Source organism: Thamnophis elegans, chromosome 5, assembly GCF_009769535.1.
Source record: "Thamnophis elegans isolate rThaEle1 chromosome 5, rThaEle1.pri, whole genome shotgun sequence".
NCBI classification, from domain to species: Eukaryota; Metazoa; Chordata; class Lepidosauria; order Squamata; family Colubridae; genus Thamnophis; species Thamnophis elegans.
This window is the reverse complement of record NC_045545.1, coordinates 64,305,469-64,325,103: the sequence shown is the minus strand read 5'-3', so window position 1 is coordinate 64,325,103 and position 19,635 is coordinate 64,305,469. Positions and strand designations below refer to the sequence as shown.

General features: G+C 37.3%; 1 protein-coding gene across 1 annotated transcript in view; it reads left to right on the top strand.

The window, feature by feature from the left end:
- PPFIA4 (PTPRF interacting protein alpha 4) overlaps window positions 1-19,635 on the top strand; it is an 81,450-nt gene that overhangs the window by 13,979 nt on the left and 47,836 nt on the right. The window contains 8 exon segments of the mRNA XM_032218590.1: window positions 12,823-12,924; window positions 14,643-14,807; window positions 15,522-15,596; window positions 16,269-16,370; window positions 16,603-16,642; window positions 17,390-17,583; window positions 18,176-18,242; window positions 18,245-18,321. Of these exon segments, the coding sequence (XP_032074481.1) occupies window positions 12,823-12,924; window positions 14,643-14,807; window positions 15,522-15,596; window positions 16,269-16,370; window positions 16,603-16,642; window positions 17,390-17,583; window positions 18,176-18,242; window positions 18,245-18,321 (822 nt within the window).

The window sequence follows — 19,635 nt, the reverse complement described above, 5'->3', positions numbered from 1 at the left end:
CTGACCCCATCATTGTTTGCTGTTATAAACTCTATTTTTTCCATCTTCTTCTCAATTCTCTCTGTTATTTCTAATAAATTTTGAATTCCAGCCAAGATGTTTTGCAAAGTTATTGTTTCTTTTGAATGTTGTGCCATTTTGACAAACTAGTAGATATTGCCACTCTGGCTTTCAAGGCTTCTTATATTAAATTAGCTTAAACACAAGTTCATTTATAATCTTCAAAAAAGAAGGTTCTGTTTCTTTTTCTCTCCCACTGCCAGTAAGACTCTCAAAGTGTATCTGTAAAAACAATTTGTGCCCTTGTTTCTTATCACTTTCTATAAACAAGTTGCCAAGCCTCGAGATACAAAGTCAGTGAGATCAAAAGGAAAAGGGAAAGTGCATTGTTTCAAAAACTCAAGCCTCCAGCCTCCAAGTGGCAGTATTGCTTCCCACTCTCTAATGTTATTTCAAACTTAAAAGAAACAGAGTTCTCAAATAGAATTAATAGCAAGTAATAAAAGTCCTTGTTGAAATAAACTTTAAACCATAGGTTAAAAATAAAATAAATAGAAGAAGAAAACTGATCCCTTCCTGCTTTAAAAAAAAATGCGAGCAATTCAATCCACCAAGTAAAATTAAACACACTATTGAAAGCAATCCAATATAGGTTAATTTCACTGCTTATTTTCTTCTGCTTTAGGATTTAATTTAACTTTAAAACATTTTTTTGTGGCAGTCTTTTCCAAAACAATAAAGTTTCCTCACCAGATGGACACACTTTCTCTTTCCACATCCCTTCCATTCTGGAGTCATCCCAACTTCATCAGCCTGGGGCTGGACATTTTGTGGCCAGCTTGAAGAACTTCTCTTGGATCGATCAGGGACTTTGCGGTGTCCCTGAGATCAGCAAGACGTATTCTTCCTGTTCACTGTCTCTATGGGACGGTTAGGTCCGATTGGACCATCCAGCAGCAAAAGTATCGGCAGCGGTCTCGGAGCATCAAGACCGCATGTCTCTCGTCGCGACATTAGCTCCTCCTCGAAGATATATAGTAATTTATCTGCCAATTCACCCAACTCCTCAAGATCATTGGAAACATTTCACTTCATTATTTTTTGGATGTTTATTGTATTCTTCCTTTTTAACTGTTATAATTTTATAAAACCAAATTTATTCCTGGCTTTCTAAGTTCCATCTAAAGGGAATGTTTTTTTTCAGCTCAGCATTTCTCTAGATGAATAATGACAATCATCAAGTTTTGCTACAGACTGACTAAATACCTATGGCCCTTTATGATTTGCACAGGCTCCACAAGAGCAGTAGTAGTGCTGTAGAATAAATTTCTCTTTCATGGGTTTATTAATAACAGAGACACGATACCTATTTGTGTTCTGACCCCCCCCCCTTCTCCATCAGGAACGAAAGCCAAAACAGACGTACAAAAGAATGTTTTAATCAGTCCAAGCTCTCGTTGGCTGCAAGCCCAAAATAACAAAGAGATAAGCTCTGTGGCAGCAATTACTACAAACCTAGGCAATGCAAACAAGCTTCTCACAGCAAACCCACTTATCCAAGTTGGTTTCTCTGAATCATGAACGTGAACGAGAACATTGACTCCTGCAACCAGGGTGTTGCACAAAAAGTCTCTTTTATACTCAGGAGAGGATCTTAATCAGCATCTGCTAAGCATAATCATGTCCTACAATTACGCAGTTATTCCTTCCGTCGAGTAGCCCTTCACCTGCATGCATCCTGAAACAACTCCCAAATGTTTTCCTGAACATTCCCTTTGATCTAATGCTCTGCCGCCACCTGGTGGCCAACCAGTCTCTCCTCGCCCTGCTCAGAGTCGACACCCTGTCCAGGGTCCTCCACCTCCTCCAACTCCGACTCATAAGACCCCCCGCTGTCGGAGTCTGGCGGCAGCTCCAACGGCTCCTGCCAGGCCACAACACCTATCAATTGGTAAAAGCTAAAATTGCATTTATTTTGAAATTGAAAACTACAATAGCAAACCTAAAAAGGCAGGAATGCAACCCTATATATGCATTTTTGTAGCTCAAAGCCTGAATACATCCATGAGGCCAGAGGTAGTGAAATAATGACAATAAACAATGGCTTATTGAAAAAAGAAAGGTTCTGTATTTTAAAATAAAGATTGTTTAGTGAATCATTTCTAAGCGTTGTTACTCTTATCATAGCTTTCCTTGCCACCAAGTATGCTTTCTCCTAGTTATTAGACTCCTTTTGCCTTGCAAGGATTTTTATTGCTTCTCTAAGAGACCAGGAAAGGTGACTGCAGATGGGTGGTCTGGTTAATTTAATTAATTGAGTATCTCCATAGACAAACTAATTAACACTTTTTTTTGCTTCAACAATATATTTCCTGACTGGAATTATATCTGGTGGCCATATAACCTCATTTATTAATGACTGTAGATTATATATCATTCTAAGACAGATATAATTTTTGGAAGAGCTGATCCATTTTCGGTTGCCATATGATAATAAATTTCTTCTTCTGGCTAGGGACACAGTTTGTGACTCATGAAAATCCACAACGAAAGGGAAAAAATGGTTATTGAGCTATAAATACAATTCTTTGAGTGGTCATCTGTGAATAAACACAACCCAGTCTGCTAACTTGAATTAATCTTAGATGACTTGGTTTGTATTGGAAGTATATGGCATACAAGTATAATAAATAACAAGTACAGTGATAAAGACTCTACTGTTCCTTTTGTTTCCTTTGTTTCACTCTGTTGGGCTTAGGAACTGAAGGCGTTTAGTAGAAGCTACACGTGGGAAGCAGAGCTCCTCCTCCAAATGGTTAAATAGAAAAAAATAATTTATTTTAAACATGGATACTTGAACTGACTACTCCTTGGTCTAAGCAAGAATTTCTGGCTTCATTACAGTACACCAGGTATAGGTGTAGTATAGGTGTAGCGGTGTAGAGAAATGTAGACTTGACAAATTGTCATAGAGATAGCAGCATATTGAAATATAATCGTCAGCATTTCATTGTTATGTCTACTTAATACTATTGTTGTGGGGATGGGGAATTTTTTCTTCAGAGAAATAAAATTAAACGAAGTGTAAAGGAGTTACTTGAAAGCAATGCAAGTGTCTGTTGTTAGCATCATAGTGATTGGGGTTTGAATTAACATGTGTCTGTATTTTGATGAAATTCCTTAATAAATTGTCTGCTGAACTAAAGAGTTTGACTTCACCACTTGCTATTTTATGGTGGTGCCAACCCCCTTCTACTTCTAAGCTGCCACAGTATCCTATAAGAGCTTGACAGGGATGGGAAAAGCTAAACACCTGAGCTGGCCCTCTCATGTTATGGTCTTGCTGCTTCCTCACTGAGCAATCTCTGCCCTTTGGCCGTTCTCTAGCTGGGTCACCCAGTTCTATCAGTAAATATGCTACGGTCCATGCTGCAGGCTCCAACTAACTTTCGGGTACGTAACTCTCCCCCGCCTGTCTTCGATTCGCTACCTTCCTGCTAAGCGCTCCTCCTTTGGAGTGAGAGCCCTAGCAATGGTGTCTGTTCATGCTGAGCAGCTGGGCAGAGAGCATGCCAGGTCACCAAGGGAGGGTTATGCCTCCTGGGCTCTGCAGCCGCTTGGATTAAGGGGCTATCCAGTGATTTACTTTCTGCTCCTGCTTCAATTCCTCTGCCTCTAACATTCAGGGTAGGAAACATGCAAGCAATGCAAAGCAAACTAGGTCATTTGTGTATCTGCGAGATCCTCTGGGGGAGGTTGCTGGCTCTTCTGGCTCCCAGCTCCTGCTTGTAGCTCCTGTGCTTCTCTTACCAAATCATACATCTGCCTTCTCTGTATCTTGAACAGCGATGTGATTAACCCAGGCAGCAGATGGGGAATTTCTGCAAGCTTTGGTGACACTGTTACAGTGCCCAATCCTCCTCATCCTTCTAGGTATATATGACGTGATTTCCTACTGATTTGAATCTCAAACCAAGGTGTGCAGTGGCATCTAGAATCTGTGCTGCTCCTAACCTTCCTTCCTGGACTTAGCTGCTACTCTCCCTTCACTCTGTAGAGCTATGGATTTACTGATCAAGGTGGCTATGATTTTCCTGCATGAATACAGGGAACCAATTCATAAACATCCATCTTCCCAATGGCATTAATTTCAGCATGTTCATGTTTCAGGTAAGCAGGGTATTGCTTGCAATACGTATCCATCCTAGCACTTCCTTTTTTTTTAGGTAGAAATACTCCAGGGCTGTTAGGTTTTCAGGCCTGTCTAAACTTTCAGCAGATTTGTGTCTTTTTTCAGAAGTTATTTGTGGGCATGACTTCCTGCTTTTTTTTCTTTGTGTTAAGGAATGGAAACTGTGGTATAATAGGTAGCTCCAAAATTCTTTGTGAGGGCTAGAGGACTTGGGCAGTGTTAGTGTTGCTGGTTAGACCACCAACATTAAGAGCTAATAGTTCTAGGGCTGCTTCCTGGGAACAAATATGTCGCCCTCAAAGGTGTCCTGGTATGATTGGCATTTATTTGCAAGAAATGGGGCCCTTGACTTTTGGAAGCTACTCATTTAGAAATGTTTGTTCTTTGCTTTAGGTTACTTCAACAATCACAGAAAATTGTGTATAGGGTTCTGGAAGTGAGTAATAGCTGAGTGAGTATGAACTTGCAGTTTATTAAATTCTCCCTGCTGTTTCAAACTGCATGCTGTGTTTGTTGATTAAAAGGGCAGACATTTATACTTTGTTCTATGCTCCTATGTTACCAGAGTGCGATTATCGAGAGTTGTAGAAATCATAGGTAGAAAGGATATTTAAAGAATTCCTGAAATTAATATCCCCTCCCCAGTTCTTTTATTTCTGGTCAAATAAGCTTGCACAATTTGATAAGCTGAACTTTTAGATAAGTTAGCTCCAGAGACATGATTAGTTTTGCTTCTTTGTATACTGTACTTTGGCAATTTTAATATTTCCCTCTAATGAAATTAATATTGTAATTTTAAAGAAGTCAATTTAAATTTATACTTATAACTGTTATAAAAGAAAATCAGAAGCCTTTTCTTTTTGCTTTCTTTTCTCCTGCACTTTTGGTTTTGTTCTCTCTTTCTTCTCTTTCTTTCATCTTAATTATTAGTTCCTGTTAGTTTTTATCTTTCTTGTTTCACACACACATACACACTTCAGTCTGTATATTTAAATAGCTACAAAATTAAGTTCTACTGATAACATGGGGTCCAAATGACAGTGACTGTTCATTGTCCTCTTTTTGAAGATGCTTTTATCCTATTGCCAAAATCAGAGGCAGCACATTTTCAATACCCCATTCTGAATATTTTGAATGGGGAAGAACAGGAGAAAGGGATTATCAGATTTTTGTGCTTTCTAAAAGCTTCCCATTTTACAATGTGACAAATAGTATGGTGAACTAGTGGGTTTTTTTTAGATAATCCAACAGCGAGATTTTTATGTTTGAAATAATGGCTGCAGAGACAGTTCTGAAAGAATTCAGGCTGTGCTCATGCGCAATCTCAGAGAAACTGAGCTTGAACTCTGATGGTTAAGAAAATTTTGTTGTTTTATTATTCTTACAGCTATCACTACTGCTATTTTATTTTAACATTTTAGCTAATATTTGTTTCTGCAAACTAAAGCGGCATATTGACAATTATGAGAAGTTTGAAAGCACTATGCTGATTGGGACATTCTTTCTGTCTCCCCTCCCCCCTCTTTTTTTTTTTTTTGAGGGAGAAAGGTTTTTCTGGCTACTCATTGGGATAATTATTTGCGTGATGCTTAGTCAATAGTACTGATTGCTTTGGCATCTGTTTTGATTAACAAAATGAGTTTGGAAGAAAAAATAATTCAAATAAGAGGCCTCAAATGAGACCAATACTCCAGAATTATTTATTTCTTCCTCCTATTTAGAAAAAAATAAAAATAAATGAAGAATGGTTTATTATGGATTCCATCCAGACACAGTCATGCTTAGAACTGATCTATTCAAATAGAAGGCATTCCAATCAGTCATGTCAAAATTCCATTGATTTTAGTGGGTATACTATTCTAGATATTATGATATGGATCCTATTAAGATACTTTAAAAGATTTTTTTAAAGAATGAAACAACTTGATAGGAAATACAAAAGACTTTGATAACCTCTATATTACTGCATTCTGTTTCTGAAAAAACATAAGTTAATAATTATTAAATATTTAAGTTTAAAAACAACAAGTGTTATCATTCTTGCTGTATAGGGTGAGATGTAGGAAGACTATCCTTAAAGTAGCCTCTCCAATAAATATTTAAATGTGTAATATTTTCAATTGCCTAATTCATATACTCAAGAGTCTATGACACCCCTAGGCCATATTGAATGATGACATCACCTCCTGCTGATATGATCATTTATTTTTAGAATAATTTGGAAGGAGGATGGCAATGGGGCCCATTAAGCTTTGTTATCCTGGGACAATGCCTTAACTAAAGCTGACTCTGGTGTCTTGTCTCATCTGCCAAGCTTATTACTATACAAAATAATATAAGCTTATAAATAATTTCACTAATAAAAGGAGGAAAAACTTGTTAACTGTATCTACAAGAACCATGATGCCAACGAGACAAGGTAATATTGAGTTCCAAAAGGTGACTGTTTTAAATTGCTGTTTAGCTTAAACATTAAGGGAATCTCATAAATCTGTATCTGTAATGGCATGTGAGAATGATCTTGCCAGGAAAGGAGGCTGCAGACTAGCAAACTTGGCATGTAAACATTATCTCAATTCTACAGGTGGAGAGACCAAGTGTTTCATAAGTGGCCCTCTCTAGTTTTCTGAAGAGTAAAGAGAAAAGAGGGAAAAGTACTTTCAGTCTTGCAAGATTTATGTTAACCCTATACAGACAGTCCAGATAAGAAACACAACCATGAATACTACTGTAACTATCTGTTAACTTACATTGACAGAATCTTGCAAACTAAAGGGATCTCGAGTCTCTTGCAAAAATACTTAAATGTTTCTTTAAAAAACTTCACTATTATACTGTATACCAATCACACTATTCCCTTTTAAGCAACTTTCATGTGGCCTGAAATTCTGCTAAAATCTTTCCTGGCATTCATAAGAAAAAAACATCACTTTGTAGTTTTTGCATATATTCTTGCTACCCTTCCTTTTATATAAGGGAATAATTATTATATATTTCTCACCATCAGGCATAGAGGTAGTACTTACAATAAGGTGAAACAGTTAATCACCTAGCCTCTCCATAAGCCAATCATATAAAATATTTTAGTATTTCTCCATTTTATATCATCTATTCTTGCAACCTTACATTATTCATTTTTCTCACAGCATTTTGATGTACATAATTTATGGTAATTATTTCATTTCTACTACAACTCTATAAATTCTGATAGAAATACTCTTTCCAACATTCCCTCATTTCAGTTGCATTCCAAATTTTATTACCACTGTCAAGTGCAGGAAAATCAGAAGTCCAAGCAGTTCAAATGAATATAAAGGTTTATTGTAAACTTATGCACTCTATTAGAATCTGAACTATTAATGGTCAAAGCAAACTGGTGATAGATAAGAGTCAATGGAATTCAAGATGGGCTTTTATCTCTTATGGGCGGGAAGGGATTCAAGATTGATGACATGTTTGAGCCCTTGGGCTCAGCCTGGTCACCTACGACCACTTTTAGTTTTAACACTATTTACTCTGCTGATGTCTTCCTTCATAGCCTTTATCACAGATTTCCAAACAATCCTTTATTTCCGTCAAAACTGTACCTTAGTTAATTCCTTTCCTTTTGATACATATTTTTCTGTGGCCATTTTTTTATTAAACACCTGATTGGCCAGGTGGAAACAAACAGAACCAATCCATGAACAAGCCGAGGTAGATACTTTAGCGTTGCTTACTTTACAAAAATCTCACCAGACTTCCCTTGGGAAATGACAGATATCCAATGTTTTGTCCCCTGAACTAACTCCAAGCTGGAATGTCTTTTTACTCCTCCTAGAAGTGTTCGCCTCTCCTTTAGCTGGTAGTTCCACCATAGATCTTCTGTCTTCCTCCCTTCCTTTCCCCCCAGCAGTTACTCTTATATATGAATTTCTTCCCATCACACCCCTTTCCCTTCAACTTTCCACCAAGCACCTTTTTCATATTTCCTATTAATGTAATTCCATGTGCTTCTCTAGTACTTTGTAATATGATTAATTTTATTTGTTCTAAGCAATTTCATCTTGTCTTTCTTTATAGCTACTTGCCAATCATTTTGTTAATTTATCCTCTAATAAACTTTAAAACAGGACTCAGCCTTTTTCTTCCTGTAGTCATTCTTCTTTCATTCTGACATAATTTAGTTCTTTGGATGTTCTTTTTCTCCCAAAATTGATTTTGACTCTACCAAATAATGGTACAATCTCTCTTCATCTTAATGTCCTTCACTAATTCTCTCACTATCCCCAAATCAATCAATCAATCAATTGTGTTTTTAGATTTTTAGATCCATTGCTTGTGAATGAATGAATCATTCCTTGTATGTACATATGGGAATATATGTTTTAATCATGTATCAACTGCTCAAAACAGTTACACATAAGTTATCATTCTCTTTCATGTTTGGGTCTTTGAGTGTCCCAAACAGTTTTCTTGTACACTTTCATCTCTTTCTGACAAATCCTTTAATCTCTTATGATAGAATAACTTTATTTCTGAGATGTATTCATTCTGAAAACTGCAGTTTTTGTGCAAAATGATCTCTGATTTTCTTTTATCACCTTTCATTAGTTTCATCACGTGTAAATTTTACTACCTATGAATTCCTGTGCTTTTAGTGCTTTTGTTCATAATTAAGCCCACACTTTCACTTCCCTGTGTGTATTCATCAATTCTATTAGGTACTTTAAATCAGGTCTATTCAGATCATCATTTCCCATCACCCTTTTGTTTGTTGCACAGTGTATATATGTGTGGTGTGTGTGTGTGTGTGTGTATTTGTGCTGATAATAAATAAAGGTCTTGATCTTGATCTTCCTCCCATATTTGGGCATACCGGGGTTGTAACTCTAAAATATATATATTTCATTCATTTCATTCATTAATTTATCTGCTTTATAATTTACTTCTGTTAAAGTCCAAGTTGCAATCTTCCATAAACCATCTTGATTAACTGATGGGCTCATGAATGTTGACCTCCATCACTCATCAAGAAGTAGGTTACCAGTCTTAGTTATAACCATGTCACCTGCAACATTCCCTTTTAACAGTAAGGACAAAACACCTATCAACGGGGCACATATTAGTTACTGTGCCTCAAGCACAAATGAAATACAGTTCCATCCCAGGCATATTCACATTACAATATGTAAGTAAGGATCCCTGGTTCAAAGATTATCTTGCAAGTCAACCTGCTATTACTTACATTACAGCATAATAAATCAGACAATTATCTTTTGCATTAACTTTCCTAATTTTTCTTACCAAGTTACTTGTAGTATTCATGTACTGGTACTTGGATTTTGTCTCAGTGAAAGACACACACAGGAGGATTCTCCCTTCTCATCTCTTATGCTACACTACACTTATTTTACCAAAATATCAAGCCAGAGAAAATTCAAGCTGATTATCTGAATGCTGTTCTTGTCTGCATTCTAATATTTGGGAAAGATAGTACATTAAGAGCACTCTGAGCTATTTCATATGCTCTATATTATGAAAATACGATTTATTATTACCTTCCCAAAGAGAATCAAGTATCTCCCAAAATAGTTCCTATTGTATTTCCCTGTTTTGCACACACACGCTTTGTTTATTTCTGCCCTCCTTGAGGTAATCTCTGTCTGTAGAAATTTCTCCAATTGCCATTTACTTTTTAAAGTCCTCTGAAATTATAGAAGGGACATTTGAGAGGCTATTTTTTTTTTCCAGCTTGCTTCTTTCTCCCTATCACCAGGAATGTTTTACATTTCTAACAGAGTCATCATCACAGCAGGTTCTCTAATTGATAAATACATGGCAATACCATTCTAATGAAAAGGCAAAAAAACTAGTTACCAAAGTTTTCTTGGAAATATATAGTGTCTCATGGCAGTGAAAGATTCATTGAAGGGAAGCTGTAGCTTTGCACTGTCAGAGACAATATTGTATGTCAGAAAGGGCAGCCACAATCATTCCCTTTTTGTTGATTCCCTCGCTTCTCCCCCAGGACAATGCCACCAATGTTCAATGGCAAAGGATAAATTATGAACTGTGGTTTAGTTCTTTCACTTTGGCAGGTGACAGCACCTGTTTGATCTTGTCTTGGTTTAGAAACTGACCAGTGTTAGAGTTTCTAACCAGTGCTAGACTTTCTTATGTTGTGCTCCAAGGGAGAAAATATGATATGCAGAGTACTCAGACTGGAGTGATATACAATGTATAGATGAATTGTAAGCTAAAATTTGTGAACTGTTTTAGAGTTTATTTTGACAAACCCATGGCAGGGTGGTGGTTAGAATTCAATATTGCAGGCTAATTCTGCTGACTGCCAGCAGTTCGATTCTCACTGGTTCAAGGTTGACTCAGCCTTCCATCCTTCTAAGGTCGGTAAAATGTGGACCCAGATTGTTGGAGACATATGCTGACTCTGTAAACAGTTCAGAGGGCTGTAAAGCACTGTGAAGCTATATAATATATATAATATATATATATATATATATATATATATATATATGTCTAAGTGCTATTGCTATTTGAATGGGAGGCCAACATGGAATGCTAGTGTGAAAGAAAATCTCATCCCAATGGGTTTAAACATAAGAGAAAAACCAACATCTAACCTGTCAGTCTAGAGTTAAAAAGCAACCAGTGGTGAAAAGATTTCCTTCAGAGTGTGCATGGTGATGGCAAAATCAATTTGTCTTGGTTTTGTGATTTCCTCTCATGGGAAGACAAAGTATCTCTCCCAGCTGGCTCACAACTAGAAAAGCAGCACTCCAGTTCCACAGAAGATGGAAATTGGGAGTGTAATATCAGTCTAAGAACTAGTAAAAGCTTGATGCAAATTATAACCTTAATTTGTTCAATGGGAAGTGATCTCAGCTGTACCTTGTTTTATGTATTCTGTATAGGCATTTCTTGTCTAGAGGAGCAGTTACTGAGAAAAATCCTACAGACTCAATTGTTATTTTCTCCTATTTCCTCTTCTCTTTCTGGCTTTATCTTCCATTAAGTACCTTAACTTTGCTACTCATTAGAAAGGGTTACATTTCTTATTGAATTGTTCTGATAGCGAATTTAACTTTATCATTGGTCTGGCTGCTTGGCTAAGCAAGAATGAAGGAAAGAAAGCAGTTTGCTACTTCTGCCCTCTCCAAATAAGTCAGTGCAGAGAAGGACTTTCTTGATAGTTACTGAATAGATTCTTGCCCAGAAATTGTAGGAGGGTGCAGGACAGTTGAGGGTGGGAGATCTGGATATCCTACATGGGAGCCAGGAATACCAGTCAACCATGTCTCTGTGCATGTGGGTGGAAGCACCTTCTATCACATCAGGCCTGTAAGTACAATCTTTCACACCAGGGCTGCTCCCCTTTTTCAGGTGATATGACCCTTTGACAGTGAAAAAATACTTACATCATTCTAACTTTACAGAATCCATGTAGAATAATGATTATAGTCATCTTGAGGTCTTACCTGCCCAGTTTGATGCTCAAAACCCATTGAATAATGTTAGGCAGCCGTTCTTAGCCCAAAATACCTCTTGAGTTTATTGTGTGAATAAAATTAAAGGAGGCCCCAGTGTGAGCCATGCACAAAACTCAGAAAGCTGATCCAAATCTTGTTTGGGGGAAAACAAACAAGCAAAACTATGTTTTGTTCTCCTACAAAACTTTAGATGGCAATTTGAACTGGCATATAAGGCTCAATATTTTATTATACCAAAAAGTGCACTTACTAGTAACTGTCTTATATGAACAGACTGAAACACTTTACTTGCTATTCTTATTTTCTTTAATTCACATAGGAAAGAAACTAAGGGGAGAGGTACCGGTGATAGTGGAATCTTACTGCCATTTCAGATTACACCAAAGAAATAAATGTAACTTTGGAACACTTGACTCTAGAAAGATTGCAGAGAAGAGCAACAAAGATGATTAGGTGACTCGAGGATAAAACATATAAAGAACAGTTGCTGGAACTAGATATGTCCAGTCTTGTGAAAAGAAAGATTAAGGATAACATGATAGCAGTGTTCCAATATCTCAGGGGTTGCCACAAAGAAGAGGGAGTCAAACTATTCTTCAAAGCACCTGAGGGTAGAACAAGAAACAATGGGTGGAAACTAATCAAGGAGGGAAGCAAATTAGAACTAAGGAGAAATTTCCTGACAATTATAACAATTAATCAGTTGAACAATTTGCCTCCAGAAGTTGTAAATGCTCCAACACTGGAAGTTTTTAAGAAGAGATTAGATAGCCATTTGTCTGAAGTGGTGGTTTCCTGCCTAAGCAGTGGGGTGGATTAGAAGACCTCCAAGGTCCCTTCCAACTCTGTTATTTTGTTGCCTTGTGAAGTATAAAAACCTGCTGATAAGTGTCAAAATAAAAAGACCTGCTTTTGTTTGTTGAAGAACAACTATGAATTTTATTTAACTGATTTCATAATTCATAATCAGATGGGTAACAAAACCCAGTTTGGTTAATTGAAATATTTTGTGATCTTTTTGGGTAGGATAGGGGGTGGGAGAAGGATAGGGATGCAATTCCCCTTTTTATGGCATTACTTTTATTTAGGCAAAATCTATAGAAACCTAACTCAATTGTGGAGCTTATGATTGTCTTGCAGGAATTTGCAACATTGACCAGGGAACTCAATGCATGTCGAGAACAGCTGTTGGAAAGGGAAGAGGAAATCTCTGAGCTGAAAGCAGAACGCAATAATACGCGGGTGAGTAATAAATGAGTTTCATGCTGGACACAGTTCTGTTGGTAGCTTAATCCAAAAGCAACATTTATATTTGCAGATAACATCCAGCCATGCTTTAATCATAACTTGTGGAATATGCCACAGTGGCCTGATTTGTGCATCATTCTAGGCTAAAAGGAAAGAAATCATATGGTTTCCTTTATGAATCTAGAATTAACTACCTAGTTTAATTGAGGTGCAGCTTGGTCTGCCTTTTACTAAGGTTATCTAATAGACAATAATACAGAAAAGTTGCCGTTTTTCCCAGCCCTAAGTTTTAAGAGGATTGAAAGCTTTTTGTAGAATTTGCCATCTTCAGTAATATTTGATGTTACTGTCTCTTGTTCTTTTGGTTATGACAGGGTTTAAGATAATCTCTGTTAAATTCAGTGTAATTTCTATAGAATGTTGGCCTTTTTAAAATATTTCTTAGAGCGCAGCTTGGTTTTCATACCTGCAGAGACAGTTTAGGACCATATCTAGTTATGGAGAATAAATTCACCCCTTCTGTCCTATGACAGTCCTTCAAGTATTTGTAAACCACTGCAAAGAACATTAGGGACTTGTTAAAGGCAATCTCTCAGAGAATTAGTTTGGTGCCATGATTAAGGGAACAGGCTAGAAACCAGGAGACCATGAGTTCTAGTTCCACACCTGGGTGACCTTTGGGTGGTTACTCTCTCTCAGCCCTGGGAAAAAGATAATGGCAAACCATTTCTGAAAAACTTTGGAAAGAAAACTGCAGAGAATCTCTGAGAATTGGACACTATTGAACAGAAAAAGGCAGTCTCTAAAGAAAAGCCAAGTTCTGTTAAGATAAATTGCTAACTTATATGATTACCTTATGAATGTAACTAATGATTCTTTTGAGAGATAAACTTGGGCAAAAGATACATAACTTTCACTATACTTTCTTTGCTTAGGTTTACTGTTTTCAGCATTACTGGAAGATGGTTAGCTTTCTCAATTGCATGTTGATACATTTTCCATTTGAAATGCTAGAAATTGAAAATGAGAAATAGAAGTATTAAACTTCACTAATTCTATACTTAGAGATGCTTCAAAGTTTGGATGCACTACTACATGCCACATTAGCAAGAAACCATCTGCCAGACACAGTGCTGTTATGATTGGCAAATGGTTTTGACAGATAGCTACACTCAGGGGTTTAGCCGTCTCTCAAAACTCAGAACTTTTGTCTCAGTTTTGGCTGCACAAGACCAAAATAAGCTTGCCAAGACTAAGTATGAGTGAATTTTAACACTACTCCCACTTTGCCTGCACAAAAAAGATTAACTTAAAAAAAACACCTGTTCCCGGTAGATTGTAACCATCTTAGAGCGTTACAACCCCCATTCCAGGGACCTCAATTTAACAAATTGTCTTGTAACACATTTTGTTTAAAAAGGGGGTAATTCTGCGTTAATCCAAGGACAGTTTAAAAAAGCTTACCTATCTCTTCCTCTGCTACCTTTCCTGTGAACAATCTCTCACTGCATGTATGTTTATTAATTTATTTTTATATGTGAAATCTTATCTATTATCTTTTAAGATTTCAGCCTTAGTCTGATATCTATACTTCTGGTGCAGAAAATGCCCTTGCAGTTAAACCTGGTAATTATTCAAGGATCAAGGATTGAAGGCTTTATCTTGCTGAGGGTGACTTACAGAATAACTGGAGCTGCTGTTTTTATTTTCAGCTTTTGTTGGAGCACTTGGAGTGCCTGGTCTCAAGGCATGAACGCTCTTTGAGGATGACAGTAGTAAAGCGGCAAGCTCAGTCTCCATCAGGTGTCTCCAGTGAGGTTGAAGTTCTGAAGGCCCTGAAGTCTTTATTTGAACATCACAAAGCATTGGATGAGAAGGTTACATAGTGGTTAATTTTGTTGGAGAAAATTTAGCTTTAATAAATCCATCTGTTTTTAACTCATAACCTTTTAAATAACAAAGCTGTGGTGATGTCTAGTACTGCTTTGGCTCAGCACTTCCTTAGAACTCTCCTGCATCTTTTGATCCTTCCACTAAATGATTTTCATATTAAAAGGTTTTGCCCTTTGAAGAAAATTCTCAAATATTATTGCTTTACATTCCAGGAAGCTACTATCAAAACTGAATTTGTACAAGTGCTCTTCTAATGGGATATTCCAGCACAGTCCACTTCCACTCTAATTCAACACAGTATTTCAATTCACAGAATGCTGACTAGATGATTGTGGGAGTTGGTGTTAAAATTGCTGAAAAATACTAATTTAGACAACTTTCTGAAATCATCTTCTGTTTATGCTTACAGACAATACTCTTTCCACATGCAGACCAAGTCACTATATGAAAGATCATAGTCTCCCACAAGAGCATTCTGTTATTTGAATGAGATCCAGGTTCCTATTGTTGACAGTTCTGCGCCCTTCTAGCAAATAATTTGAGAGGAGAATGATCTCATTAAGTTATTTGCATTATGAAATGGTGTTTCAAATGCTAGGTGTTCTTAAATCTGGCACCTTAGTCCAATAAATTCCAAGAAACCTCTGTAATCATCAGTTTCCCTTTTAAATAACAATTCAGTTTCTTGACAATTTCAGGTAAGAGAACGCCTAAGAGCAGCACTGGAACGAGTAGCAACACTAGAAGAACAACTATCCAGTGCCCACCAGCAAGTAAATATGCATTTCATTTTCTATCCCAGATTTCGTAGGACTGTTTCTCAAGTAATCTGTCAGTTCTGTTTACCACAAGCACATAGAGCAACAAAGCCCAATGTAAAAATGCAGAATGATCTGTCTTTATTGTAAGAGTTGGGCAGTTTGGTCTAGTATTTAAAGCACTAGGCTAGAAAGCAGGAGACCATGAGTTGAAGTCCCCCTTAGTCATGAAAGCCAGCTGCTTCACAAGATTGTTGTTGTGGGGAAAATAGGAGGAGGAAGATGTGCTTGATAAGTTTGCCACCTTGAGTTATTTGTAATAATAAAGATGGGATGCAAATAAAATAAATAATATCTGGACAATGTCATATCCAAGGAAGGGAAGGGGAAAAAAAGAAAATGACAGCATTAGATAGCAGCAATGTAACGAGTAAGATTAGTTAAATACATGCATGCTTTTATTATGTCATGAAGTTTAAACTGCACAAAATAACTTATTGGATGTGGTTTTCTTTCCAATAATTTGTCGTAAGTAAAAAGTAGGTGCGCCACCTCTTTTGAAACCTTTTAAAATATCGGTTTAACTGTCAGAAGTGTCCCAAGTCCCTTGTTCTTGTTCTATAAATCTGCTTTGCATTGTTTTCATGTTTATGAGAACTGTAAGTTCTACTGAATATGTATTTCCAGATAAATGCTCTTCAGCAAGGATCTTCCCAAAGGGAAGCACCTGTAGGGGAAGATGAAAAAAGGACTGATGGCAAAGAATCTGGGCAAAAAATGCTTTGGAAGGTAAGAGGCAACTTTCATGGAATTGGATAATAGCTAAGATACAATTGAAATACTGTATGTCTGCAATTGTGAGTCAGACAATCATTTCCATGAGACTCTTTAGCCTGTAGGCAAATTTTGTGGTGGTTTTTTTTTTTTTTGCTGTGTTTGTAAAATTTTGAAATAGGCTGATTGAACAGTTTCCCAATTGTTCTAAGAGTTCATCTGATTTAAGACATCTTATTTCCAAAAGGTACATTGTGTAGAGCTATACAGTCGATTTGGTGTAGTGGGTAAGGAATCAATCTAGGAACCAGGAAACTGTGAGTTCTAGTTTTATCTTAGGCACAAAACCATCTGGGTGACCTAATGGGCTTGTCACTTTCTCACAGCCCTAGGAAGTAGGCAATGGCAAACCTTGAAATCTTTGCCAAGAAAACTGCAGGAACTTGTCCAAGCAGCCTCTGACACAATTGAATGGAAGAAAAATCCCACCTTATGATGTGGTTTACAAATAAAAAGAATGACTGATACCTTAGCGCAGTGTTTCCCAAACTTTTGACATATGTGTACCCCTTCTATAATTTTCGTAACGCTGAGTACCCCTCATAAAAAACATATGCTTTAATAAAAATCAAAATATATTTATTTTTTCTTTTTTGGTACATACGCAAAATAAACGAAAGTTTATTATAAAGAACATTTATTTGATTCAATGAGAAGGATGAAATTGTTTATGTTGAGATGACAGTTCATCATAATTTGGTTCTGTGGGCGCAGCTAAGCACGATGCAGTGGATATTCCCACGTGATCCCCACCAAACTCCGGTACAACGCGTACCCCCACCAAACTCTTCCCGTACCCATGGGGGTACGCGTACCACACTTTGGGAAACACTGCCTTAGCGCTTGTTGATAGATTTTAGAAACATGCAATGACAATTGTTCAGTATTCTAATTTATCTATTCTCTATTGATATGAAACGTTGGGATTTTTCTATATTACTTGACAGAGACTCCCTAATGGCTCCATACACCAGATGATGGGGCAAGTCAGATTGTGGAATTGCAGGAGCTTCTAGAGAAACAAAACTTTGAACTAGCACAAACTAAAGAACGGTTATCTGGTCTGGCTGCCAGTGTTGCTGAGCTTGAAGAAGATCTAAGCACAGCCAGGAGGGACCTCATCAAATCTGAAGAAATGAGCAACAAGTACCAGAGAGACCTACGAGAGGTCAGAGTGGTAACTTCCAATTGTGAAAATGATGGCATATAAAAAAACCCTCTTCTAAATCAATTTAAAATAATTTAGTTTTTCTCGCTAGACCAAATCCTGAGTTTATTGAAGTAACTGAAGAAATGGGTTTAGTTATCCAGTAATAAATTATAAAATTATTCTAAACCCTTCCAGAAAGGTAATCTAGTTTAGAATATTCTGTTAAAATGGTTGAAAAAGCTTAGCAGGTTCTTTATATATTTAGTGCAAGTTCTTGAAAATTCAGGTTACATTTTATTTCCTACCAGCTCTCTTCCTTGTTAATCTCCCTTTGCTTCTTGAAGCTCCTGTGATAATATCTTTGACAGATAATGAAAGGCACCAATCAATACTGGACAGATACTTCTACAGCTGCAAATGATGCGTAGAATATAATTTGCTGCCAGGTATCAGAGGATTTAACTGTGATGGAGTTTTTCAGCACTTGTTGCCCCACTTCCAACAAAGAGTGGAAAAATGGATACAGACTGAATCTGATTTACAATGGAATTAGATTGTGGTAGACTCTACTGTAGAAGTGAACCTGCCTGTTTAATATTTCCTTTCCCAGGCTTTGGCACAAAAAGAAGACATGGAGGAGAGGATAACCACTCTTGAGAAACGCTACCTAGCAGCCCAGAGGAAGCCACTTCCATTCATGACCTTAATGACAAGTTGGAGAATGAGCTTGCCAATAAAGAGTCTCTCCATCGCCAGGTAATGGGGTTTAATGTCATAGCAAGTGGAATGCCAGTATCAATCTGATAGAGAGCTTCATGGATGATGCGCTCTATTTTTGAAGGCCCATTTTGCCTCCTTAGCAGAACTTTCTCCTAGATATCTTCTTGTTGAGATGATTTTTTCCCGGGAGCACTACTACTTTGCTTTCAAAGAAAAATTGGGCTGCTTGGCTATAAATCTGTAATAAAACTATAGAATGTTTAAATAATGTTTAAATGTAGACAGTTAAAATTTACAGACAACTTTGTTTGAGTAAAAATATTTAAAGTCTTGTCTTTGCCAACGATTCCTTGGCTATTAACTTAGGTACCATGCAACCTTTTCACAAATGGGACATCGCAGTTGAAAAGTCTTATTTTTGATTATGGAACATTTAGACAATGGCCTATTATGTCGATTCATGTGGGAGAATGCAATCTTTATGTACAGGTTCCATGTAGTGGTGGGATTCATCAGTGTAACAACCGGTTTGCAGAGCATGCGCTTTGCACGGCAGTGCATTTAAAAACAATTCTAAAACTTACCTTCTAGTATAGCCCCAGTGAGTAAAACAGCTGAGACGTGCAATCCGCTCTGCCGTGCCTATCAGCTGGGCTTCAACAAAGGAAATATACGACAGAGTAGCACAGGGGCGAATGGTGGGGCCAACTGATCGCCAGAACTACCAGTTTGCCCAAACTGGTCCTATCTGGCTGAATCCAATCCCTGATTCCAAGCAATACCTAATATTAAACTTGGTTTTGTATAGGCCTCAAATCCATTACCTTAGTGGTTAAATATTCAGTGTTAAACATATAAGACTGTAATCTTAAAATGTTTATATGGATTTGCCGCTGTGCTTAACATTTTATATTATTCATTTGTTTTCATTATGTAAACTGTTCTGACTCCCCGGCCTGTGAATAAACCAGAACACTTGGCTGTTTTGTAATGTTCAATTACTGAGATAACGAATTCTTTGGCTGAGGGCCCAGACAACTCACGTTCAATAGAGTAGCTCTGCAACAACCCAGATAGTTCAAACGCAGCAACGCAGATAGTCCAATGAACAGACATGGCTAGAATACACAGATAGATTTTCTTCACTACTATTCAAATGGTTGTTTCCTGCAAATGTCCCCTCCCAACGCCTCACCTATAGTCTCTCTTGGGAGGGGCCAATCAACAACCACCTGTGCTTAATCATCTTCTGTGAGTCTGCCTACGAGTTGCTGCTTCTGTTTCTCAGCCCTTCTCAATCTAGCATCAGGACAAACTGCCTTTGATCCTCCACACTGCGCCATGCCTCAG